This window comes from Passer domesticus, chromosome 16 (assembly GCF_036417665.1).
Source record: "Passer domesticus isolate bPasDom1 chromosome 16, bPasDom1.hap1, whole genome shotgun sequence".
NCBI lineage: Eukaryota > Metazoa > Chordata > Aves > Passeriformes > Passeridae > Passer > Passer domesticus.
In genome coordinates this window covers 612,162-637,345 of record NC_087489.1, presented here as the reverse complement: position 1 = coordinate 637,345, position 25,184 = coordinate 612,162, and the positions used below count along the sequence as shown (strand labels likewise).

At 41.5% G+C, this 25,184-nt stretch overlaps 1 protein-coding gene across 4 annotated transcripts in view; it reads right to left on the bottom strand.

The window, feature by feature from the left end:
* Window positions 1–25,184, bottom strand: part of RALGAPB (Ral GTPase activating protein non-catalytic subunit beta) — a 61,650-nt gene that overhangs the window by 26,004 nt on the left and 10,462 nt on the right. For 2 of the 4 annotated variants that reach the window (XM_064391958.1, XM_064391960.1), the window contains exons 4-16: window positions 24,302–24,465; window positions 23,494–23,680; window positions 16,450–16,581; window positions 15,132–15,310; window positions 12,665–12,813; window positions 12,338–12,554; window positions 7,364–7,399; window positions 5,432–5,633; window positions 3,796–3,963; window positions 2,930–3,044; window positions 2,546–2,693; window positions 849–913; window positions 551–683 (exon numbers count right to left, since the gene is read on the bottom strand). In XM_064391958.1, coding sequence (XP_064248028.1) covers window positions 551–683; window positions 849–913; window positions 2,546–2,693; window positions 2,930–3,044; window positions 3,796–3,963; window positions 5,432–5,633; window positions 7,364–7,399; window positions 12,338–12,554; window positions 12,665–12,813; window positions 15,132–15,310; window positions 16,450–16,581; window positions 23,494–23,680; window positions 24,302–24,465 — 1,895 coding nt within the window. The remainder of the gene's footprint in view (window positions 1–550; window positions 684–848; window positions 914–2,545; window positions 2,694–2,929; window positions 3,045–3,795; window positions 3,964–5,431; window positions 5,634–7,363; window positions 7,400–12,337; window positions 12,555–12,664; window positions 12,814–15,131; window positions 15,311–16,449; window positions 16,582–23,493; window positions 23,681–24,301; window positions 24,466–25,184) is intronic. The other 2 variants (XM_064391961.1, XM_064391962.1) reach the window with 1 other exon arrangement.

The window sequence follows — 25,184 nt, the reverse complement described above, 5'->3', positions numbered from 1 at the left end:
CAGATTTAGAACATGGATTTTACTACAGAGAGTCAAAAACAGACAGTTCAAGACATAGCAAAATAAAGTTAATTACTAAATTCTATTGTTACAGTGTATGACATATCGCAAGCCTTCTGCTTACTTGCTGTATAAAAGCCAGAGTCCCTGAAATGTTCTTTAAATGTGGTTTAAGAAAAGGTGCTGCAGAGGCCAGGCAAGCATTTGGAATGCTATCAAAACTAATGAAGCAATTAATTTACACTTGGTGAACATATATACCATTCTTGCTGACAGAAACGAAGTATCTTGAAAACATAAGGTAAAGTTTGCAAACACCTTTTTCATAAGCTTTTACATTCTGATTTTGAAAAGGTTTAGAGTCCTTTAGTAGGGTTAAGACAACCATGGAAGGGCACATGTGAATGCAGGCTTGCAGCACACAGCTGGGCTATCCCCTTTGTTTCAAACACCTGGACACATTAATCCTTTAGCCAGAACTGGAACAGAAAAACCCAGGAAACATCAACCTGGCATACCATGCTAGGGTTTTCCAAAGAGCTATCCTTACCATAATCCCTCAGAAGGGCCTGTGCTGGCCGCTCACTGTCAGGCGTCGTGGGCTCTGTGCTGCCACCGCTTGCAGTGCTAATGCCACTGTTCGTGCGACTGTGGCTTTTGAAGAGGTTGTTTTCACCACCATTCTGCAGAGTGAAAGGCAGTTTAGAGAGATGAGAATTTTTTAGCTCCCCGTGCTAAAAAATACAGAAGACCAAACCTCAAGATGCTACCTGAGCCCCTTTCAGTAGCAGGTAAAGTGAGGAATGCATTCTTTCTAAAGAAGCGACTTCATAAACAAAAATACTCACTGTTTCCATCTGACAGCCAATGGCTTCTAGTAGTGCTGAATCCTGAACAATATTTAACATTGCACCTGCAGAATCAGATAGAAGAAGGTAACTATGGATTACAGAAGAATTCACTACTAAAAGTTACCAACCAGCACAGAAGGTCTAATGTAGAGGTTTGCAGGTCTGTTTTATAAAATCTCTTATTAAAACACAGGACTTGCTCTGAGCTTAGCCATTTGAAGCAGATGAAAGTTGAGACAGAGAGTGCTTTCAGCTATGTTAAAAATGCTTTGAACAGAGTCTAAAAAAGACTGAGAGTGGATCTCATCATTACATACCAGTATCTTAAGGTGGGTGTCCAGAGGATGGTGTCAGACTCTGTTTAGTGGTACCCAGCAATAGGACAAGGAGTAATACACAAACTAAAATACAAGAAGTTCTACCTCATGAGGAAAATGTTCCTTCCATAGAGGGTGGCAAAGCACTGGAAGAGGCTGCCCAGGGAGGTCATGGAGTCTACCTCTCTGAGGACATTCAAAACCCACCTGCACAAGTTCTTGTGTCACCTGCTCCTGCTGACTCTGCCTTGGCAGGGAGTTAGACTGAATGATATCCAGAGCTCTCCTTCAGCCCAAATTTTCTGTGACAGGTCTGTCAAATTTCTCAGTTTGGAAGGATCTTGGCTTCAGAGCAGGGCTGGAGTGGCTCATTTAAAAACTTAGGTTACCTGCTCAGCAGCATCACCCCCAGATGATGAGGGAAGCAATAAGGACATGGACCTGAAACTGGCTGACACTGCCACATTTGGTGGCTTCAGTTTAAATTTTCTGCCTCCTTCCCCTGTCTCATCTACCAATGAACATTTAGGAAAACAAAACTTATTCTGTGAAGGGAAATGACAGGACAAGGGGGAATGTTTTTACACTGAGAGAGGGCAAGGTGAGGTGGGATGGTGGCAAGAAATTCTTCCCTGTGAGGGTGGGAAGGCCCTGACACAGGCTGTCCAGAGAAGCTGTAGCTGCCCCATCCCTGGAATGGTCCAAGGCCAGGCTGGACAGAGCTTGGAGCAATCTGGTCTAGTGGAAGGTGTCCTTACCCAGGGAATGGGGGTGGAATGCATGGTGGAATAGCAGGGTGGAATGATATGAGCTTTATGTTTTTGGTTTTTTTTTCCAACCCAAACCACTCTGATTCTATGAAATGCACCACTTGCTGCCAAACATTTATTGGCAGATGGAAACAAACCCTGCTTTTTTTGAGAAGCTGGTGGCACATGTGACAATTTCTGACTAAACCAGTTAAATTCAGCAGGAAATAACTTCACATATGGAAACAGGAGCTTAAGAGGAGGAATGTTTCTTAGGCCAAAACCTAAGGTTTTCTCTGAAATCCATAGTGATGAATCCTTCCTAAAATTACAACATTTTTGCCTACTTCCATTTCCAGTTATGACTGACTTTCTGTGCTAGAATGTGCTTTACTTTTGCTTCTACTTTTCAAGTACTACTCCACATAAAAAGAGAGAGATTAACAAAAATGTGAGGCTTTTTAAGATATTTTCATAGTATGAGGGAGATTACACATATAACAACCTACCAGTTTAAACCTTCTTCTTGCAAAGCAACATATCACTAATAACCCATATTACCCCAGACTAAGTAGACTAAGACAGACATTTCTATAATATAGTTAATAAATTAAAAAGCTGAAATAACCTAGTATCATTTGAGTGTTGTTTGGATCAGTTTCCGTTTGCAAAGCTCCTATAAGGATATTCACAAGCCTCAGCTTCAAGGACAGGAATGTTACTGGTTTATCGTATGCTGAGCTTTCGTCATTGCTGAATTTCCCTTCCAGGACAACCTGAAGAAAAAATACACTTATTTTAGTATCAATTAAAGATCACATCAGCAGGGTTTCAAAAGCCAACATTCATAGCACACACTGCTACTGACACCCTGTAATATGGTCTTACTCTTTCACGTTCACTGGAGACGTTCTGGTGCTAAAGAAAATACTCAATAAAACCCACAACACATCCAAATCCCACTCCCAGGGAAAGAAAAATAGAACACAAAACACAGTGATAAATATACTACCTCAGACTTTATGGTTCCAAAATGATGAGGGAGAGGCAACAGAGATAGCAAGATGTTAATGGAAGCTCTTCTTAGCTCTGTGGGATTTACATAGATTTTAAACTTTGAGAGTTCCCTGCAAATCAAAGCATCAGACAGTTAATCAACTTTTCACAAAATCTGGAGCTGAACACAACTAAGTTAATATCAAATGTGCACCCACTCAACGGTCTTAAGTAATTTGCAGTATGTAATGTAGCTGTTTCTTTCTAAGACCTATCCAAAAGAAGCAGCGGCTCATATTTAAGCCCAGGAGATAAATAATGCTTTTTGTCTAAATGCCTAACATCAAAATGAAACACAGTACCAAGACATAACTCATACATTGAAAAAGGCATGCAGAGACTACCATTAAGTGCCTAACTTAGCAAAACATTCAGAAATCTATAAAGCTCTGATAAGAAACTACTCCATCAGTCTAAATTACCAACTTTCCCATTTAATGACGCATAAGATTACTGACTTATTGAATACACTGCAACAGCCACTAATTAATATCTTGTGAAAGTTTACTTTAAAATCAATAGGCTTTCAATACATTTTTTACAAATTTCAATATATTTTCCTATTCTTAAAGGCACTGCTTTGCATCAATTAATATGCAGCTAATTTCTATTTCATTTAAAATAAGCACTGTTATTGCTTTAAAGAAAACTGCATTAAATAAAACTGAAAATTTGAGCTTACACAGTGTTGCTATTATAACCATTGACTACACACAGTGGGCCCCACACTGCAGAATTCCTTTGGTGAAATTTTGCAGGAATGACAAAAGACAAACACCTCCCAACATCTCTGATAATGTTTATATGGAAATGGCAATTTACCTGTCAGGTAAAATTGTCTCCAGAGCTGAAATGAAGTAGGGAACCACAACATCAATTCCTTTCAGGTCACAGCAGAATAGAGGAGGGGAGTTTAGAATAACACTGGCAAGAACCGGGTGGCAAACGAAATCTGCTATCTGCAAACCCTGAATTAAAAGCATGTAAAATCTGACAAAGAAAGATAAGATTTAATTATTTGCACATAAAATCATCTGAATCCCACATGATTCTGCAGCCACTATTTGATCTTGTCTACATAAAATAGAGTAAGTTTCAAAAACAGAACTAGGAAACATTGATATAAATCTCCTACATTACTTAAGCACAGGCAAGCACACCTGACCAGCTTAATAAACCCTCACAAATGACAGGTGTTTCATACAAAAAGCCAGTGCAGCACAGTTTTACTGAAACCTTTGACTTGTTGCAACACCCAGACTTGGAGCTGAGTAAGCACAACCAGCTGGTTACTAACAATGGATCACCTGCTCTCCACTACTCCCTTCCCCAGTAAGGGTGGGAGCAAGACCTTGATTTTAACTCCCCAATATGAAAAATACTATGAAATCTTGGGGGAGGCAGTGGACAGAACAATGGACAGGACGTCCGGACAAGGCACACTGATCAGCAATTTGGAAAACGAGACCAATCTTAACCATCATAACCACTTCAAATGAAAAAGCAAGGGGAAAAACCCAGCTACCCAGTTAGTTTCTTTTGCAGGTTCTTGGGAACCTGAGAACATGTATACCCTCTTAGAGGTATACATGTATACCCTCTTAGAGGGTATACATGTATACCCTCTAAGAGAACATGTATACCCTCTTAATTGTTTCAAAGGTCTTGCAGACACAGAGAAATCCCACTGACTGGCCAAGAGAAATATGAACTATCTATACAAAAAATACTACAATATCCAAGAAATAAAAATTTTCAGTCTTCTTGGAAGTTTTAATGCCATCTGGGACAAATGTACTTGAAAAGTTTGAGAGAATCATGATTTAAAACTGATTCTCTGCCTCTAGCATTTGATACTTTACATAACAAAAATTTGTGAAAAAGGCATACTACGACAGGCAATACTGCTTCATTTTCTCAGAAGTAAAACTGAACACAGAGGTAGTTCAAACATAAATTTCAAATAAGGTTTCAAATAATGGGATATTACTGCATTTCAGTACTCAGAGGTTGAAAAAAAAGCAACTACAAAAATCAAACCCAGTGATGTGGTATTTGACAGCACAAGAACCTTTATGGTCTAATAAAGTATCCAAAGTCTTATGCCTGCACACTTATTTTTTCCATCTGAACAATATTCAGTGACAAACTCAACAAAAATAAAAATACAGGAGGCAAGAAAGTGCCAAAGAAAATGTTCCTTCCAGCTTGAGGCACTTTAAGGTACTCTCCTTCAACCGAAATCTGAAGAAAACCTTCAGTGAAAAGCAGCATCATGAAAATGTGAGAGGAAAACAGTGCTGGGTTTAGCCAGGAATCCCACCTCCAGCCTCTGAAGGCCAGCTAGGTGTTTTTAAACTGGCAACACAGGATTCAGACAGCAAGTAAATGCTATTCAATAGAATTAGTCTGCATCATAAAGTTACACCAATAAAGCAACTGGAAGATAGGTTAGTACCGGGATAAGTAAGCTGGTAATATTTCCTCCCCAGTCTTCTTGCTACAAAATATCCTACACAGTGTCCCGCATGCCTCTGCCCTTCCTGCTTCATAGTTGTCTGGGAATTCACTTGCATCAAACATGGGGTTGGAAGCCATAGTGTCAGTGGACATTTGGGATCCTTTCCGACGGAATTCCACACTAGCCTGCGTTGCTAGAGCTGGGAAGAGAAAAAACAGCGTTTCACTGTACGTGATAATGTACAGAATAGGCTCATGGGATCCTGGACACAAAGATCAAGTCCAATTTAGTAGTTAACATGAAGCTATTAATTCACTGCATTTGAGCCAGTGCCTCTGTTCAGGAAATATTTGTGGGTGTACCTAACTTGCTTACTTGATAAGAATGACAACAACTGACCTTCATATCCTAGAGACTGTCCCAACTTTTTGCTGGGAAGAGAGCGCTTATATCCAATACTAGTTTCCTACCCTCTCTCAAAGGGCAAGGATCTGCCTCACCTGGTTCTGGTCCCCACAAAAATGAAATGCCACCTTCTCTTGCTCCCTTAAAAAACAAAAAAAAAATTTCAATGGTGCCATTACTATTGACCTCCAAGGAAGTGCTTCACTTCCAGTTGGCCAGCTCATGCTGCCCTGAATACCAAGTGGCTTTCATCCAGTTTTGTTGTACAAACATACTTATTTAAAAAAAATAAAAACATTTTAATGCTCCATATGACAGAGTTGTGGAATCCCATTCTCCTAATGTGGTCTCTTTCCTCACATGACCACTAAAACTGCCAAATAAATAAGAGAGTCTCCATAGAGCAGCTACCATGGGCTGGCCATCTCCTGCTCCCTTATCCTACAAGAAGCTCTATGAACCTCTCAGAAGGTCCTGACCTGGTTCTGCCCAGCTCTGTGCTCCCTCCCTGCAGGCCAGTTCTGCCAGCCCACACCACTCCAATCCATGTCCTTCTGGAGAGATTTCTGGTCTCCCTTTCACACACCAGCATTGTGTGGATATGAGACCACTTCTCTGTTGGCTACATCCCTTCTTCCAAGATAGCTACCAAAACAAAATACATACTGCACTCAAGGTGATTCTTTTTTCCATTTTTTTCCCTCTTCCTTGGACAGCCTTGCTCTAAGATTACTAACATCTTAAAGAGTGTGTCCTTGTTCTTAGCTAAGACTACATGGATTTCCAAAACTTTTATAAACTACAAAAGCAAAGAGCAGACAATATGCACGCCTGACATAACGACACCTATGTGTTTCTACCAGCAAAAGAGAACTTCTCCTGTCTTAGCTCTGGGACACTGGGGAACAGCAGGTTCACAGTCAGCCTTGCAAACAAAGGCATGTTAACACTTTAACAGTTGGAATACCTGATAATTTACAGATAGGGTGATTTTTTGTGTTGTTTTAAAGGAAATGTCTTAATGACAAGTACCTACTCCTAATTTTTTGTTCTCAAATTTATCATTTAACCTATGTTTACCTCATAAATTTTCATTGACGTTAAATAGAAAATAAGTACAAATCTTTATGCATCTTCCCATGAGCCATTTTTTGTCCTAAATAAGCTATCCAGCAATATACTGTAGTTGGAAAAAAACACTACATGCACAATGCATACAAATCAAACACCAGGTCTGTAAAATAAGCTTTAAGTAAAAAAAACATGGTTAGTGCAAAGTCCTGAAATTCATGACATGATCACAGACTAAAGTACAGAAAAGATGGGTCTGATTCAGGCAGATTAATTTGCTTTTGCCAACAATCCTCCCCATTCAAAAACACACACAAAAAATTACTTGTCTTTTTCAAGTAAAAGTGCAAAAGCTACAAGAGACAATGAGAATGAATTTACAAATAAAACATGGGATTATGGAAAAAGGAAAGCATGACCGTAATTAAGGAAAAGCTACTGGTTCCTACTTACAAGATTTATAAGAAAGAAGAATTTGGATAAAAGATGCTGCAAGATAATAGAAATAAAATGGAAACAAATCAAAGGACAGCAGTAGTTATAAAATACTTTTAAGATGGTGAAATTGTAATATAAGTTAAGAAGCTTTTAGCTTTCTAAAAAGTAGATTAAAAGCTTTATGATACAGCAAGCTTGTTAAACACATAGGAAATTGGCATACAGGTCCAAAATTATGGTTTTGAAAGTACCATGCAAAACAATGAACAAAAAGTTACAAAATACGGCTAAAATTTAGAGCTGTTCATATCAACATACACCAGTCCTTTAACAGAAGGTATTAACCCTTCTCAGCTCACAGACCTGTCCCCATGTGGCAATGCACATGGAGCATACACCAGGCTATCCTAAGGCTCCTCTGAAATGGGGTATGTCTCACAGAGGGAAAACTACTTACCTGCAACCTCCTCACAGCAGCACTCCTCCTTCCAAACCGGGAGTTCTCAACAGTAGTACAGCTCCTATTTCTCTAAGCCAAGTTGCTAACAGCCAGAACATCTGAGCATACCTCCCCTGACCACCAGCTTCATTAACAATCTTCCAAAGCAGAAACAAAAGGTAGAACACTCCCAGAAACATTAACATCTCAAACAACACCCAGAGAAAGAAGAGAGTAACTCCAGCAGCCAGGCACCACCCACCATCTGCAGAGAGCTATTTTGAACAGGCAGGGTGAGACCTGTAACCAAGCCCCTCAGCAGCACTCACTATGACCCCAGACAGGGCTGCTTAGACTTTTCGTCTAGAGCCCCAGAAACATTCTGTGGGACATTAATGACAGTAGCGCCAGAAGAGGTGAGGGTAATGATGTACCCAAGGCTCTACAACTGCAAACAGCCCCAGGGTGATAGCAGCAAGCCCTGAGGTGTGTCCTTCAGCTGCTATGAACTGCAGAGTTGACATTCTTCAGGTACAAGGATTGAGAATGAGCCTAAGAGATTGGGAGATTCAGTTACTGAAATGCTGGCACAAAGTGCTGGTGAGCCTCTTCCCACTCTCAGAGGCTGAGGACAGTAGGTAGCAGTAGCATGCAACATACAGCCAAGCTTGTCTGAAACACATCCTGCCACTGAACCTGCCCTGGCAGATACACACACCCCAAGCTGTCATTCTTGGGTTAACCTCATAGAGGCTCTGTAGCCAATTTCTTATGAAAGTGTTATCTATCATAGGCATCTATTTATCCCACACTATCAGCTACATAAATGCCACACACCGAATTCTAACAACTACATCAGCAGGACCCAGCTGCTTTCAAAACACCTACGCATCTTCCAACCAGCCATTTTTACTCTCTCACCACAACACAGTGATGTTTATCAGCTGCCCACCAAAACGCTTCACCATTAAAGTCTGTGTGCAAAAACTAAAACCTGATAAGAACACTTAAGACCCAAAAGCATCACGCCAATGATGGCAAGATCATTGCTTTGCTTCACAATCCAAACAATGACATAGGACTACTTTAAAGGACACATCTCAAAGAGCAAAGAGGACAACTACTTTCCAGGTGATAACCTCCACCAGCAGCCAACTGTATACAGATGACTTCCAGCTAATTTTGAGAGAGAACAATTCTCTCTTCCCAAAGACAGACAAAACTAGAACAACCACAAATGTGGAATACCTACAGTTTTCCAAACAAGAGTTCACACATGAGATGACAGAAAATTGAAAAATCCGTGAAGCAGCAGTTAACCTGACAGAATCAGGGGAGTTGAGGCTGAAGGAGCCTCTGGAGATAGTCAGCCCTCCCCTGCAAAGCAGGGCCAAGTAGGACAAGTTCAGTTACCCTTCTATACATTTAGATAGTTTTTCATCTCAAGACTTACAAAAAGCTTGACATTTTTCCCCCCCATCATTTTTCATTACTTCCTTCCTGGAGGTTAAAGAGTTCCAGTGGGAAAAGGTGAGATCCTGGGACAAAGAAAAAAGGAAGGGTAGAGGGGTACTCAGTCACATCAGCCTTGATCAAGTGCACTTCATTACCTAGAGCTCATCAAAAAGGTGTGCTGTAAGATGGAACAAGGACAATGTGTGTCAGCAGGATTTGTTTAAAGAACCAAACTAAATTCTGAACTAGAGCTTAAGACCACAGCTCATCCACAGGGCCCCTGGAAGGCACTGTACTGAGTTCATTAATCTCTCTTTGGTAATCACATCATAGGGATTCTCACAGAGATTGTGCCATGCAGTAGAAGAGAAGAGAGAAACACAAACTAAAAAAATGTAGCATTCCAAAAGTGTCCCAGGGCACACTCTACAAGACCAAGGAGTAAGTTGTAATACTTTTGCAAAATGGTTCTCAGTCCTCCAGCCAGTAATGAAACAAAGAAGCCATATAAGACAGCCAGAAGAGAAGGAATTCTTAACTGCACAGCATTGAAACAAAGCAAATATTAGAAGGGTTTAAAGCTGATGAGTTCTTACACAGCTGCAGTTCCAGACCTAAAAAAAATAGTGTGTGTGGGCCAGTGGAAGACAATATTACACAGCAAAGCTTATTTTAAGTGCAGATAATTCCCAAACAAAACATTTAAAGCCCTCATGAAAAAAAAACAGTGCTTCTTGAGGCTAATGCTAAAATTATCAACAGCACTGTCAGACATGGTAAAAATATTCCAGCTAGTAGTTGAAGTCATGGCCACAAAGGATAGCAGATGGACCAAGACAAAGGAATAGCCAAACTGCAGCTGTAAAGCATCAGATTTATTCTGGACATCTTTCCTAAGGGTAGAGACTGTGGCAGCTAACCATCCCTTCTCTGCTGGCCCTCCTCCTCCATGATGCATCTACATTGGGCAGCAGGAGCAGCTGGATGGGTACAATGTGCACATCTGATTGTTACTGATGGGTCCCACTACTGCGATGGTGGGGCCCTAATACAAACCCCTCCTGGCCCACCTCATCAGCCAGCATAGCACCTCCTGCCTTAAGCTCTTCAGGGAGGAAAAGATTTCACTTGGAGGCATCAGGCATCACAGGTCAGATTTCCAGAATAAAAGCTTTATGATGTGGATTTAAACCTAATTCAAAAGACACTGATGCTTCAAGTCAGCAGAAACTCCAGAGGCCTGGCCCTTTACACGTCTTGGTCATTTTCCCACCTTAAGCAGAGGCTGAGCAAAATAAATCAGGCAATCAGAGTTTGGGGCCTCTCTGCAGTGTTTCAGAAGTAGGGATCCACACTCAGTTCTCTCTCCTTCAGCCAGCCCACCTTGGCACTACCCTGATCAGTGACCTTACATAGCAGTAACAACACCCTGCAAGGTCACTGATCAGGGTGTTTTACTTGATTAAATTCCTGTAAGTTAATTCTGTCTTCCAAATTGCTAAAAAAGCAGAACACGACACAGCCAGGTTCCTATGAGTCCACCAACATCACTGTGTCAGAACCACTGCTGCTTATACACAGCAGATCATGTGATGTGCAAAGACTGGTCTCGCTACAGACAGCTTGGAAGAGCACAGACGAGGAACAGAACTAACTCAATTCTGAACAGCTGTCTCCAGTTTTCAGAAAGCCAGTAAATATCCCTGTAAGACTGTAAGACAAAAATTTTCTGACTGCTATTAAGTGATTTAAGACATTGCATATATGAACAGAAGGCCTTGTAACCCCTACAAGGAAAATTAAGCCTTTGGATTCCAGATGACTGTGTACTTCTGCCAGCATAATGGCACCTCTGTTTACAGCTGACACTTCTGCATAAGCACCTCTAAGCTGACATCCTTCCTTTACAAGTTAAGAATTTAATTAAAATCGCTCAAAAAAGAGGTTATGTCAAAATTAAAATAATCTACTCAATCTGAAAAGCACTAAATGTAGTAATACATTAAATGCATCTGCAACCGAACACACCCTCAAAGGATGCCTTGCTCCCTCCTAAGCTCAGCTGTTTCCCTAGTCATGAGTCACAGGACTTTCACAAAGAGGTTCCGAACTCCTACCACAGACACCCACAAAGAACGTGTTCAAAAGATTATGTGCTACATACCTATAAACACCTTTAGAAGATCCCAAATCCTAAGTTTTCACACAGGAATTTGACACAATAAACAAGGAAGATCACCAGTTTAACTGTTGCTGCCAAGTCCCACTATACATCCAGCTTGCTATAACAAATGTTTTTCCCCTATTTTTCTTAGGCCAGTGAGTTACTGACAGACTGATCAATAGATCTCTTTGAAAAGTTAGCAGACATTCAAAACACACAAGGAACAGGAAAACTGCAAGGAGTGAGAAAGATTATTATTTTCTGAATATTATCACCAAAAGTAAGATGAAAGCAAAAAAGCCTCTCTGAGCAGAGCACTAATTCTGTTATGACATCTCAAAACATCTAACCTCTGCAGCTGAGCAAAGCACAGGAGACAAAAGTTTGGCAGTTAAGGGTTGAAGATAACGAAGATATCAAGTCATTAAGGGAAACACACAGCAATCTGAACTGATAGGCAGCAACTTCACTAGCTATTTTAAGGACTCCTGTTTCCATAACACTCTACAAAACCAAAAAGTACTGCTTTGTGCACTAGGTGGAGCAATGTAGGACAATTTTTCAAATATTAAAGAGTTGATATAAATAGTTGCTATTAATCATAGATACTCAAGCAGATTTCAAACTAAGAAGTGGACTCCTACCATATGATTTCCTCCATTTAATAGCATTTTCCCCAGTATCATAATTGGAAATGCCATGCTTGTTAGAGCAAAGGAGTATTTAATAGTAAAAAAGTGGACTTTTTTGAAACTTTGAAATCCCCAAACAGCTGCTCAGCTAATAGCAGATGCTGGCTCAGCTCAAGGAATTAATTACAATAGAGCACTTCAGGGTTTACTTTTTTTGGATTATGCCTGTGTTAATCTTGCAGGTAGGAAATGTCAAGAAAACAAGGAAAAAAGTGTACATATATTTTTGTAATATTTACCTGTCATGCTGCTGTCTCTGTTTATTCCATTATGAAGTTTACAGTGAACAAATGCTGCATCAAATAACCATGATCCAAAGAGGTTCAAGATGCTGTTAACCTTTGGCCTGCGAGGAGCTGGAAGTGGCCGAGGCTCAGAGCTTGTCTGGTTTGGGCTAGAAAGTGGAGAAGTAGAAGAGGGTTGGTGCTGCACTTTTGAAGCATGTGCAGTAGTTACCTGTTTGAACAGAAGAACAGATCAGCTCCAAGAATCAAGGAAATTAGTTCCTCTAACTGAGGAAACAATCCAAAGGGTCAGCTACTCCAACACAGAGTATGAAATCTTACAGTGCTGGTTTTCATCGTCACTTTGTTCACAGTCACTGCCCGATGCCTCCGGTTGTGGGGTGGAGTGGTGTTGGTAGCAGTGTTCTGGGGCATGCTCAGCCTGTTCACCGGTGTGGGTGGTGCACTGTCTGACCGGGGTCGGGAAATGCCTGTAAGGCCAGGAATAAAGCAGGCTTTCAGCAAGAATTCCATGGGCTCACGGAGAGCAGGCCATTAGTAAGCATAGGAGCCTTTGGTCAACAGCCACACGTGCCCCGTTCCCCAAAACGGCAGCAGCAACAAAAATGCCCCTCCCTATTTTACTATTAGCAGAAATAAATACATACACAAATGAAAACAGAAATTACATCAGATAAACAATTGATTAAACACCAAAGGACCCCATACCTTAAGGCTGTGGGAAATGGCAGATGGGAAGAATCAGTCTAGAAGCAGGCAGAGGGAAAGGAGCAAGGTTCACTTGCCAAAGACAATTTCACAGCTCACTTCTGCCAAAATTCAGGTGCCTCTCACCTTTGCCTTTCCTTCCCAGTCACAACTCCCACACCTTTTTCTGAGACATCTCTAAGATGTCTGGCCCTTAGAGCCACCTTAGCTCACTAAATTAAGATGAAACCCAAACCCATCCACCACACAGCTTTCTGCTTGGTTTGAGTTGAATCAGCTGCTGAACAGTCAAATACTAAGGGAGTACACAAGACAGAGTAACAAAGCAGAGCAAGCTGTAATTTTTCTGGCAGCAGCAGGACATTAGACCAGTTTTTAATCCAGCTTCAGGGAAATTCATGGTGTACAGAGCTTTCCCATCAGAATCAGAAGCAACTCAATGTCTGAAAAACTTGACGTGACAAACACAATTTTTTGCCCATTTTAATTAATTCCAACAACTTTGTGCCCCATTTGAAAAATGAAGTGGGGAACCACAGTGTGCTTAAGATGTTGAAACAGATTTTTTTTTGACCAAGTTAATTAAAGCACCCAAGTACTTTTCATAACGCATTACAGAACAATTTGCACCTGGTAAATCATCAGTGTTACAGCCTAGGCAGAGTATGCACTATGAAACCTATTGTTTTGGTACATTTGGCTGGAAAAGAGGATGTACTATTTTGCCAAACACATCATGTAGGTACCAGGGAGAGCAAGATAAAACCCAATGTTTTAGCACTCATGACAGAAGGTAATGAGCTCTCCCACCAGCCTTCACTGAAGATCTTTCTGCAGCTCCCAATTCTTCCTGAACACACTCTCCCAATCTATACCTACAGCCTGAATTTAATTTTTCACTAAGAAATCTCCTGTGCTCCAATGCATTGTAATCTCCATCTCGGCACTCCAGATAGGTCATTATCACTCTTCATGCTTTATCTTGTGACAAGATCTTCCGAAGTCTTAAGTGTCTGATTCATAAAACCACAGAACAGTTTGGGTTCAAAAGGATCTTAAAAACCCTCCATTCCATCCCCAGCCACAAGCAGGGACACCTCCCACTAAACCATGTTCTTCCAAGTCCAGTCCAACCTTGACCTTGGACACTTCCAGGGATCCAGGGACAGCCACAGCTCCTCTGGGCAATGTGTGCCAGGGCCTCATGAACCTTCACAGGGAAGAATTTCTTCCCAATACCCCGTCTAACCCTGCGCTCTGTGCCCCTACAGCCTGCTCTTCTCCAGGCTGATGGTCTCATTCCACCGGCAGGCTTTTTTCTAATACTATTTACATATCTGCTCTAGTCTCCTGCAATCTCTCATCAGCTCACACTTATGGCAGATGACATTTGCTTCCACATATTTAACCAGAAAAGCAGCTGGAGGCAGGCAGCTCTTCTGAGTTTACAATACCATGTATTCCCTGAAGAACTTTCAGTAAGTCTGAAGCACACTAAATATAATGCTTTAAATTTCAGGTACTCCATCCTGTCACTTAAAACCAGCCAGCTAGATTTACTCAGTTACCAGCAAACACACAACAAAGAAACACAACTTTTCTACTCAGCAGTGGCAGTAATCCACTAACCATAAACGAAGGGGAACTTCACAAAGATCTGAATATGACAGTCCAAATTCAACACCTCATAAAACAGGCACACAGCAGTTGCCACAAAGATTAGAAACATGGTGGTGAGTGCTCACAATGTGCTAAAGCATAGCACTTGCATTGGTGATTAGATGGATAGAGAAAAGAAGCCTTGTTTGGGAAAGAGGTCCCTGGTTTTGTTTTGTGTTACATTTCTGATTAGCTTTGCATTTGAAACTAAGGCCATCTACAACTTCATGCATTCAAATGTTACTGCTGTGTGTACAGATTTTTTTAGAAGTGATCTCAAATCTCCTCCTCATCAATTCCAGGATTTCCTTCAAAAGATGAGTTGTTATTCATGTATTTATGGAGAAAATAGATTTAAAGATACTAAAATAATGATTACATTAATATTCCTAGCTATCCATGGGCAAGACAAAAGCATTACCTAGAAATGCATCCACTAAACAGCTGATTCCACGCATGGCACGAAAGAATATTTGAGGCAGATGTTTAAGGCAGGGGTACTGATTCAGTTCTTGAGTCATCCCACTCACATTCAGAAACTGCTCCTGAAATTTGGGGGTAGAGCTAATAATGGCTGGGTTACTCAAATCCACAGGATTACTGCACAGAAAAAGAGCAAAATATATGTTAGTCAGTTTAAGAACAGCAGTTAAGATTTAAAAACACTTGAAGATGCAATAGTTTAAGGCATTCAAATAACACCACAAACCAGCATCTAATACATTTTGGCCTTCCATCACAGGAAGGCAATTTTCTCTTCCTGGGTTGGCAGTATATAGCGGCCTTCATTTCAAACATTACCCAAACACATTGAACAATCATAGTAAAATAAAACAAGCCAGACCACACACTTGCTAGACTAACTATTGCAGCAATAATAATTACTTATGAGGTCTTTTGAACCCAATGAAGAGTTGCTTATACTGTTAAAGTTATTCTAGAAAGATCAGCAACAAATTAAATACCGTCAAACAGTGACAAGAAGGGGAGTAAATTGTAAAAGTTTGAGCAATTTTTCCTGATTGACTCAAATCCTAAACAGCAAATTTGTAAACTCCAAATTTGAAGAGTACAGTATTTGTGACACTAGTACTACAAATGAAGAAAGAGGGTTTTTTAGTTAGTTAAGAGGGAAATTTTAAACAGCCTAATGCTTATTTAGCTTTAACTATTAAATAGTATTTTGTATCAATATTTTAATATTCTGGCCATTGAGAGCATTAATGTAATGCCACGTCTGAAAGTCTTTAAAACAAAACACAGCATTTGGTTCAGCTGTGCATTTAAGAAAGATGAACATGTATGGTAAAATTAAGTGTATAGATTTCTTCATAAAAATAAATATATAAACACCCATTTTAAAAATAAATAGTAAGTTAAATTTAATGGAGAATAAAATGAAAGTCATAAGCATCTCCCAGATCTATTGTTCAGCTTTTCCTGTTTGTTATCTCAGAGAAACAAAATTCTATTGACTCTTGTTTTTCAAGTCCTCCAAAACGCCAAATAGCTAAAATAGATTTTAATTAGCTGAACCAGTTTACATTTTGAAAGAGTCAGAATTCGAAGCTGAACACTACTCACAGCCTGCCCTGTGCTGCTGCATGGCACTGGCACAAATCTCTCATTTAATTCTATTTAGGTGCTCAATCTTGGCAATCTCCAGAGAAATGTTTCATTTGTCATGCAAATGTATAGAGCTGATTCAAGAAAAGGAACCTTGGCTGTAATTACAATACCTCAGCATATGTAAAAAGCGAAACCATGTTTGTGCAACGCACTCATTATCCATTTCAAGAGGAATCAGACCAGCATCTTCATCGGGAATTTTGAATGGAGGAAATGAAGGTCCATATGTAAAACGCAGCAACCTAGAAAGCAAGTCAGACAGACCGGATCTTCAGATCAAAAATTTAACATTGTCTTTCCTCCCCAAAGGCAGCAGCAGCCCACAGGTGAGTCCACAGGCAACAGTGGAACATCCCAAGTTTTCCTAGAGATCCCATTTCATACAATCTCTCAGCCTTGGATGGTGCACACCTGGAGCCTGCCTAAAGCTCCAGCCAAACCCAAAAGCTATTAAGGCACAAGAACCCTCAGTAGCACCCCTGTCACTTAGCCAGAGAGGTCACCAGTTATCACAGCCACATGGACATCTGACAGGACATTACATGTGAAGGAAGAAGGAAATTTTTTTTTTAAGATGGAATTCAAGCCCTTATCCTCACAGCTCTTTAGCTCAAGCTTTCAATGACACTAGCAAGCCGTATTAGGTTGCAGCTCTAAATTTCAGCTCAGGACTGATGACCTACACTGTACCTCAGGACCCTGAGCAGCACTCACTGTTGACCTACAAGCAGCACAGGACTTGCAAGCCACAGTTTAGTGAGTTCTTCAAAACAGATGCAACACATGTGCCAGAGGCTGGGATCTACAGACCAGCAAAGAGCAAAGCAGTGATCCCAGTGCCATAAGGACAATGCTTAGGCAAATGGGAATCTTTCCCTAAAGTGCTGTAACTCCCTGAAGAATCACCAGTGAACTTCACTGAGCTCCTGCTGTCTAATCTGACCCCTGCTTCATACCCAGCTTCACCAAATTACAGTTCAATTTCCCTGGTCAACATAATCTTTGTTATGAGTAGAAAAGTTGTCAATTTTTTTTTAAATTGCAGAGTTAACAAGTTAAACCAATTGCTGTTGTTAACAACTTCATGTTGTAGTTACCTGTTGTTAATAGTTTTCTTCGATTACCTGTTAATGGGTAGAAATCAGCTCAAGTGTCCCTGCAGCTTCCTGGAGGATGACACCTGAGACTTGGGTGGGGGGGGAAGGTGATGTCAGAGCTGGTTTGCCGATGAGGAAGCCCCTCACCAAATCTTGCAAGAAAAACCCCTAAACCAACTTACCACCATGGAATTAAGAAATCTAAGTGATGTCTGAAGGTGAGGAATTTAATCCAGTGTCTGCTAAAATCCCTTTTACCTCTCACCCTAACCTAAAAGGATGCCGGCTAGAAAGAGGACCTCTAATGCCACACTAAAAAGGCGGAATCTCCTACTGCTCTCGTGAGGATGGAAGCCCCAGCTCTGCCTGCACACCCGCAGACAGAGCTGCACTCATTCTCCTCCTCTGTGCCACTCCTGGGAGCAGCGGCAGCGTGGGCGTGACCCGTCGGTTCTCCCCACTCCAGCTGATTTTTAATAAAGGCATTAAAAAAGGAGAAAGATCTTCTGCCCTATTTATTTCTATCTTGATGTTTTCTAAAGGAATAGATCTGCACTGCACCTTCTAAATATCACAGCATTCCCAGAAATCAGTTTGTCTTTCCCTAAGCTAACTTCTGTGATAAACGTATTAAATTCGTGCTCATATAAATATGATAAATATGCTCGTAATTATAGAAATATATATCAAATCATGCTTTTAGAATGTATGTTACAGAAAGCACATAAGTTTTAGAAATCTTACACAGGGGTTGGGAAATCTATTACTTCACCAGATTGTAACACAGACAGGTATTCAGTGAATAGAAGTCCAAATTAGAAAGTAAAGGGATTAGCTCCTGCAGGAACCCTGGGTCGGCCAATAACTCCCATGGACTTCACATGCATCTGTTCCCGGACACAGTATTGTTTTTCCCAAGGCAGCTCTGTCCCAGTAGGAGACAGAACTCCTCCCACACCAGAAGGAGGACAGAGGACTGCATGAATATTCGAACCCTTCCCAAGACATGGTACGCAGGACAAGGGATGAGGACTGCATGAATATTCGGGAAAAGAGAAAGAAACAAAGGAAACATCGCTCTGGGCAAGAAAAACAGTATATAACAAAGGCTCACCAGACAGACTTCAGGAACTCGGTAGGTTTGATGTGAAAGGGGGTCAGATCTGTGCTCACCCAGTGTCAAGTCCCCGGCTCGGCGCTGTCCCTTTGATTGTATCTGGCAAAGATTGTATTTCGATTTGCGAAATAAAATCTATCTTCTTTGAATTTTAATCTGGCTTTCTCAAATTATTGATTTGGCCTCATCTGGTTGTTGCCTATAACTATTCCTTGCAATGGTCAGGAAACATCCCACTTATCCTTACTCACTTATAAAGCCACACAGTGTTCTAAACTCATTACAATTAGGAGAAGAGAAGGAGAAAAGTAGTCTATGGCTGACTCCTCAACCAAGAGTCAAACAGGCTGAATTTCCATCTGCCACTTCTCCCAGCAGTGGGTACTACAGTGCAGCCAATTAACACAAGTGTCTGAAATCACAGCCAATTTACAGTACCTAACCTGGAAGAAAAGCAAAAGAGCTTTAGGACATGAGGCTTCTCCAGATGCAAGGTGTAGGTTTGACCAGGAAGTGAGTTTCTAGGAAAGTTGTGGTCAAACCAATCAGTAGCCAGATTTAAAAATTGGCACCTGGTGTAGCCACCTGGATATGCCTCTGAGAACACAGGGGGGTTAAAAACAGAAGATTCCCAGAGAGACTCTCTCTTTTTGAGTCCAGCTGGTGAGGTGATCTGACCGAAGCCATGCGGCCTGTGGAAAAAGAGGCCGAAACCCCTACAAAGTGCAAGAGTAGAAAAGATCTGAGATGTTTCGGGCAGCCCCCCCGCTCTGAAAAAGAGTGATAGAAAGTCTGTGCTAGCTTGAAATTTGATATCTTGTGCTGGCACCATAGCCAAGAGAAGAAAGGGGGGGGGGGACAAGGTGTCCAGCTGCCTTAACCCCTTTAGTGCTAAGACAATGGAAGCTGTAAAAAACACTAATCCTCCCTAAATGAAAACTGAGAGAAGACAAAAGATAGGCAAATAAGAAAAAAGCTTGAGTAGGTAAAGAAATGTCAGCAGATGAGAAGTGCCCTAGATAGAAAAAATTATTAGAGTAGCTTTTTGGCTAGACTTTTCTCTCACATAGCCATGAAACAGAACCAATTTCTCCCTGTAATGTAAAGACTGCACCTTGGGGGAGGCGGTTGGCCAAAAGCCAAGAGTGACAAAGCTGTTGTGAAAAAAAGTAAAGAGAACAGAGACTGATAAATATGGTGTAGTAGAGCCCTCTGCCTTCAGTAGAGAAAGATGTCTGCTCCTGAGACCTCCAGGCCCCAGGAGAGTGAATACAGAGGAGACAAGTGTCCCAATAGTAAGAAGCTGTCACTTCTTAGAACTAAGCAATGCATTCTTAAAAAGACCTAAGAAGCAGTTTAGATCCATAGACAGTAGTGAGAGCACTAGACATGAAAATAAAATAGTCACTACAGCAGTTTCTCTTTAAGCAGCTGCCACATGTGACACGGAAGCACAAAATATTCCAACTGTGTTTCCTGAAGAGGCCCATAGCACAAGAAAGAAAATCCTCTCTCCTGATAAACTAGGAGGAAGTTGTATAAAAGATAGTATTAGACTGAAAATTAGGTATTTCTTTTTGTTTCCCTCCTGTCTTTATGTTGTAAATTAATCAAGTATTGTTTTTTCCCCTCCATTCCCAAGTTAGAGCCTGCTTTATTCTGTTTCCGAGTCACATCTCACAGTAACCATTTTAAAAATATACCTTTCATAAAAACACTGGCACTGTACCAGAGTCAATCCATAACATAAGGATTATGAGGAATCCATTCAGTGCCAGAGCTGCTGGTGCAGCTGCAGTGATAGCTGCAGACTGAGCTGGAATAGCTGACCCTGTGCATAACAAAGGGCACTGGACTTGTGGCCCAGCCAGGTGCTCAGACACTGCAAGAGCTGAGGACTAAGAAGGAAGAGTCAACACTTGCACAAGCTTGGCCTGTCAGGGGATAAAAGCCCAGGAGTCCTTTGTTGGGCTGCTCCTTGGAGGCAGCTCAAGCTGTTCCTGTGTTACTGTGCCAGGAATAAAGGGCTTTATGGAACAAGACATCTGAGACTCCCATGGGAAACCTGGGGTCCAACCAGTGAGGAAAGCTGGTCTGCCTGTGAGAGTGGGGAGTGCAGGGAGTCAAGCAAAGCAAGGCACTCCTCAGCTCACGGGGGCTGCTGCTGCAAAGGGGCTTCAGTCCCAGCAGTTAAAGTCACTGCCGGTGCCAGAGAATGGTCAGACTAGAAAGTTTCCTTAAAACCAGAAATACACACATCTATATGAGGCAGCAAATGCCCTCCAGCCCTGTGTCCACCTACATTTAGTGCCCAGAGGCATGACCCCATGGTTTGTTTTTGCTGAGGAATTACCTGGCTCTAAAAGACCCAAAAAGAGCCTGGCCCAACCCCATGCACTGTCCATGCCCCACACCACTGCCTGGCAACACAGTGCACTGGTTCATTTCTCCCTATGACTGCAAGAAACCAGTTTTTCAAAGAGCATGATCAAATCTTTAATTACATATGGGACATTTTCAAGAATGACTGAAGACAGAAATAAATTTTAAGCCACACATCCAAGCAGTTAAAATACATTTAAAGCAATCTAGATGGGGTAAAAGTAGTATCTATTGGTATGGCAATACAATTAAATTCCAGTTTCATCCTGCTAAAAATCATAGCCACAGACACAAATGAACACTGCATATGCGTACAGATTTCCAAATATAATTTTCCATATGGTTTTAATTTGAAACATTTACTCTCAGCTTATTGATAATAACCTGATTCACAAAATTGTTTACTAAAACATTTTAACTGCTTGAAGTTGGAGCTTCATTGAAGTATTAAGAATGCAGTTAAAATACCACTGAACTTAAAGCCAGCCTCAGAGGAGCCTAACCTTCCATGTATCAGGCATGAACCAACATTACTGAATACAGACTAAAACATTCCAGAAACCCTGCATGCTCCTGTGCAGCAACAGAACCAAGACTGTTAGTCAACAGTGGGAGAGGAAGTGTAGGCAGTGTGTGGTGCAGAACACCAACACATGTTTTGAGACAGAGCTGTTCTTTTCAGATCAGTGAATCATAAAGTATTTTCTGTTATGTAACGCTACATCTAACAAGCTAAAAATAGCTGAAGAAATAGTGTGGGAAATACACAGAACTCGTATTGCAGCTTTATTTCCCAGGGGTTTAACAAATAGCTGCATAACCTGGAAAAATCTATCTACACTTCACATTTTGACAGGTAATTCAAAGCAAAAGTTTTCAAAGTTATAATAAACCCTTGCAGAAAAATACAATATTGAATATTTCACAATGCAGCAATTTTAACACATCTTTGAACTTTCACAGTAATAAATTACTGATATTTCAGGAGAGCTGGAAAGAGACCCAGATGACTCTCTTTTAAGCAATTAATTCCGTTCTTTCCTCCAAGAGTCTGAGATTTGTCCCACAAAGACTTCAGACCAAAAATACCTCAGCTTTAAGGGTACTGAAACTCTCCTCACTGTTCAGAAGGTTCTATTATGGCCAAAACTCTCCCGCAACTCCCAGATGTGAAAATTCCTTAGGTCAGTTTGCAGGTGACATTGAGGTGGGCAGGAGCTGACTTACTGAAGGACAGGAAGGATCTCTAGAGGCATTTGGGCAGGCTGGATCAAGGGGCTGAAGCCACTCCATGAGGTTCAATAAGAGACAGTGATGGGCCCTTGGGTCACAACAACCCCAGAGCTACAGGATTAGGGCAGAGTGGCTGCAAAGTGCTCAGCAGGAAAGTGCACGTGCGGGGGGGCTGCTCAAAAGCAGCTAAAGTAGAGCCTGGTGTGCCCAGGTGGGCAAGAGGCCAATGACACCTGGCCTGTACCAGCCATGGTGTGGCAGCAGGACCAGGGCAGCGACTGTCCCCTGTGCTGGGCACTGCTGAGGCACCTCCAACCCTGGGGACAGTTTCGGGCCCCTCATGGCAAGAAAAGCATTGAGGGGCTGGAGCGTATCCAGAGAAGGGAACAGGGCTGGGAAAGGGGCTGGAGCACCAGGAGCAGCTGAGAGAGCTGCGAGGGCTCAGCCTGGAGAAAAGGAGACTCAGAGGAGACCTTCTCATTCTCTACATGAAGGGAGACTGGAGCCACCAGAGGGTTGGCCTCTTCTCCCAGGTAACAAGAGATAGGACATGGGGAAACGGCCTCAAGTTGTGCCAGGGGACTTTCAGATTGGTTGGAATAGGTTGTCATACACTAGCACAGGTTACTCGGGGCAGTGGTGGAGTCACCAAAGGGTATTGTGGATGTGGCAATTGGGAACACGGGCTAGTGGTGGGCTTAGAAGTCCTGGGGGCATGCTTGGATTTGATGATCTTAGAGGTCTTTTCCAACTTAAACAATTCTACCATATACAATTCTCACTGTTCCCATACCTAGCAAGACTCAGTACAGCTCTTCTCCTCTACTCTCTAGAGCAGAGAGCCTGTGGCCTGCCTCTGGCCCATCACATCCCCAGGGAACAAGTGCCAGGCAGCTGTAACACAGTTTCAGCTCCTCAGGGTCCAAGCAAAGTTCAAGAGTCACCTCAAACCCAGCAGCATGAGCACTAAAAGGCACCTAATAATTTTGATGGTGACACACACATAATGCTATACTGATATTCTTCATTATCTTCCCTGAGGAATGACTCAAGAGTCACAAATCATAGAGACTAATACATACACACGCTGCAAAGTGCCAAATATCACAGATGTGCTATGCTTCCACAAAAACAGAGAACCCAACTCAGATCTCCCTTTGCAGAACACAGAATAAACACACAATCCAAGGAAACAGCAAGATCTCTCACCTTGTATTGCTTATTCACTTTTGGATTGCTGCACATTCCACAAATAAGCAATTCCAAAACACGTATAACCATGATTATCCCCATACATGCATTTATTTCCATGGGATTTCTCCTACCTGGAAGTAAGGGCACAAATGACCTTGCTCCACTGCTCAACTACTGCAGGATGATGTCGCCAGTTAGCCACCATCTCTTTGGCAGTTTTCCAGTAAGGAGGTGTTGGAAAGCAACGCGTACAAGCAAGTAACCATACCTCAAACAGCACGCCAATTAATTTTTCAGCCAGATTCTCAGCAATGCCACCTTACAACAGAAACCAAGCACACCTTCAGTTAGTGTTCCATCTAAATAACTTCAAATATCTTCCCAAAGAGGTTTTGGTTAAAGTGAATAATGATTAAGCCCTTTTTTTTTCCCCATAACTACTAAGAATGATCTTTGATTGCTTCCTACAGCCGATTAGCCTTTTTGTAAGACCAAGTACAACAGATAAAGCCCAGCCCACGTGTGTAATAAGGGACAGCAGGAATCCACCAATCTTAGGCAGTCTTCCATTGCACTGTGTCTATACTGAAGTCTTTTTTTAAATAGGCAAAACTAACACTATTTTTTTGCACTAGGCAGGCTGAACAGCAAAACAAAGGGGTTTCAGTGAAACAAACAGGAGCAACAGTGTCTGAAACTGTTTATACCAAACTGTTCCTGTATAAAGTCACTGTCTTGCAAAAATACTTTCAGGAAAACTCAGCTCCAAGTCATTCAGTCTTTTCATTTTGGAGTAATGGGGCGGAATTAGGAGTGAGCTATTGTGCTTTGGTAGCTCTTAAGAGCTTTTCATGGGCTCCCCCATCCTGCTGGCAGCTGAATGTTAAGAAGAGCCAGAAGTTTTTTAATAATTGAACCAAATGGAAGATGAACATGAACCTTGCACAGTTGGAGCTGCTAGAAGAGTGTCATTGATCTGAAGAAGAAATAATAACAAAACCTCCCAGGTTTCTCTTGCCATAATTGTTGACTCATGCGCCAGCTTCTGGACAGCTTTCAAAACCTGCAAGCACAGTCTGATCTGACTGGATCCCGGGTCTGGCCTGCAAGAGAAGAAAACAATGCTTGAGAAATAGAACTATTAAGTGATGTATTTAGTAACATGCACTTTCAGCATGTTCAACTTACAAAAAGAAACAAGTATTATTGAGACCTAAGAACATGAGCCAATATGTTTCTGTGCACCTCAACTCTGTCTCTAGGCATCCTAACTCTGACTTAATGAGCACAAGATGCACCATAGCCCTCTTCTCCATGTGAGACTCAATACACAGAGCAAGCACAATCCATCACCTAAGATTTATCTTGGGCCAAACAATGACAATCCAGTTGAGACATCATCAATTACTGCATACTAATTCACAAGTGGCAAAACTTGGAGAATATATTGTTCGCAAAATAATTTAAATTCTTCCTAGTTCTCCTCTTGTTTCCACATCAACTCTTATCACTTCTTCCTTTGGTCTAATGTTCCTATTTAATGACCCCCTTCCAGATTCCTCTGTAAGCAGTTAGAAGTAAGGAAGGAAGAAAGGACACTGTTTCATATTTCCTAAGTTTTTCCTGTAGTAATAGTCAGATCCACACTGGCACTACTGAGTCACTCAAACAAAGTTGCTCAGAAGCAGCAAAAAACAGCATCACCTCCTCCCACCAGTTAGTCCGGACAAGGCAGAACAGGTACAAACCAATAATGTGACATATTCTGGACAGTATCTGATGACACTGGTAAAAAAAACTGAGGAAGCCCAAATTTTAAAGG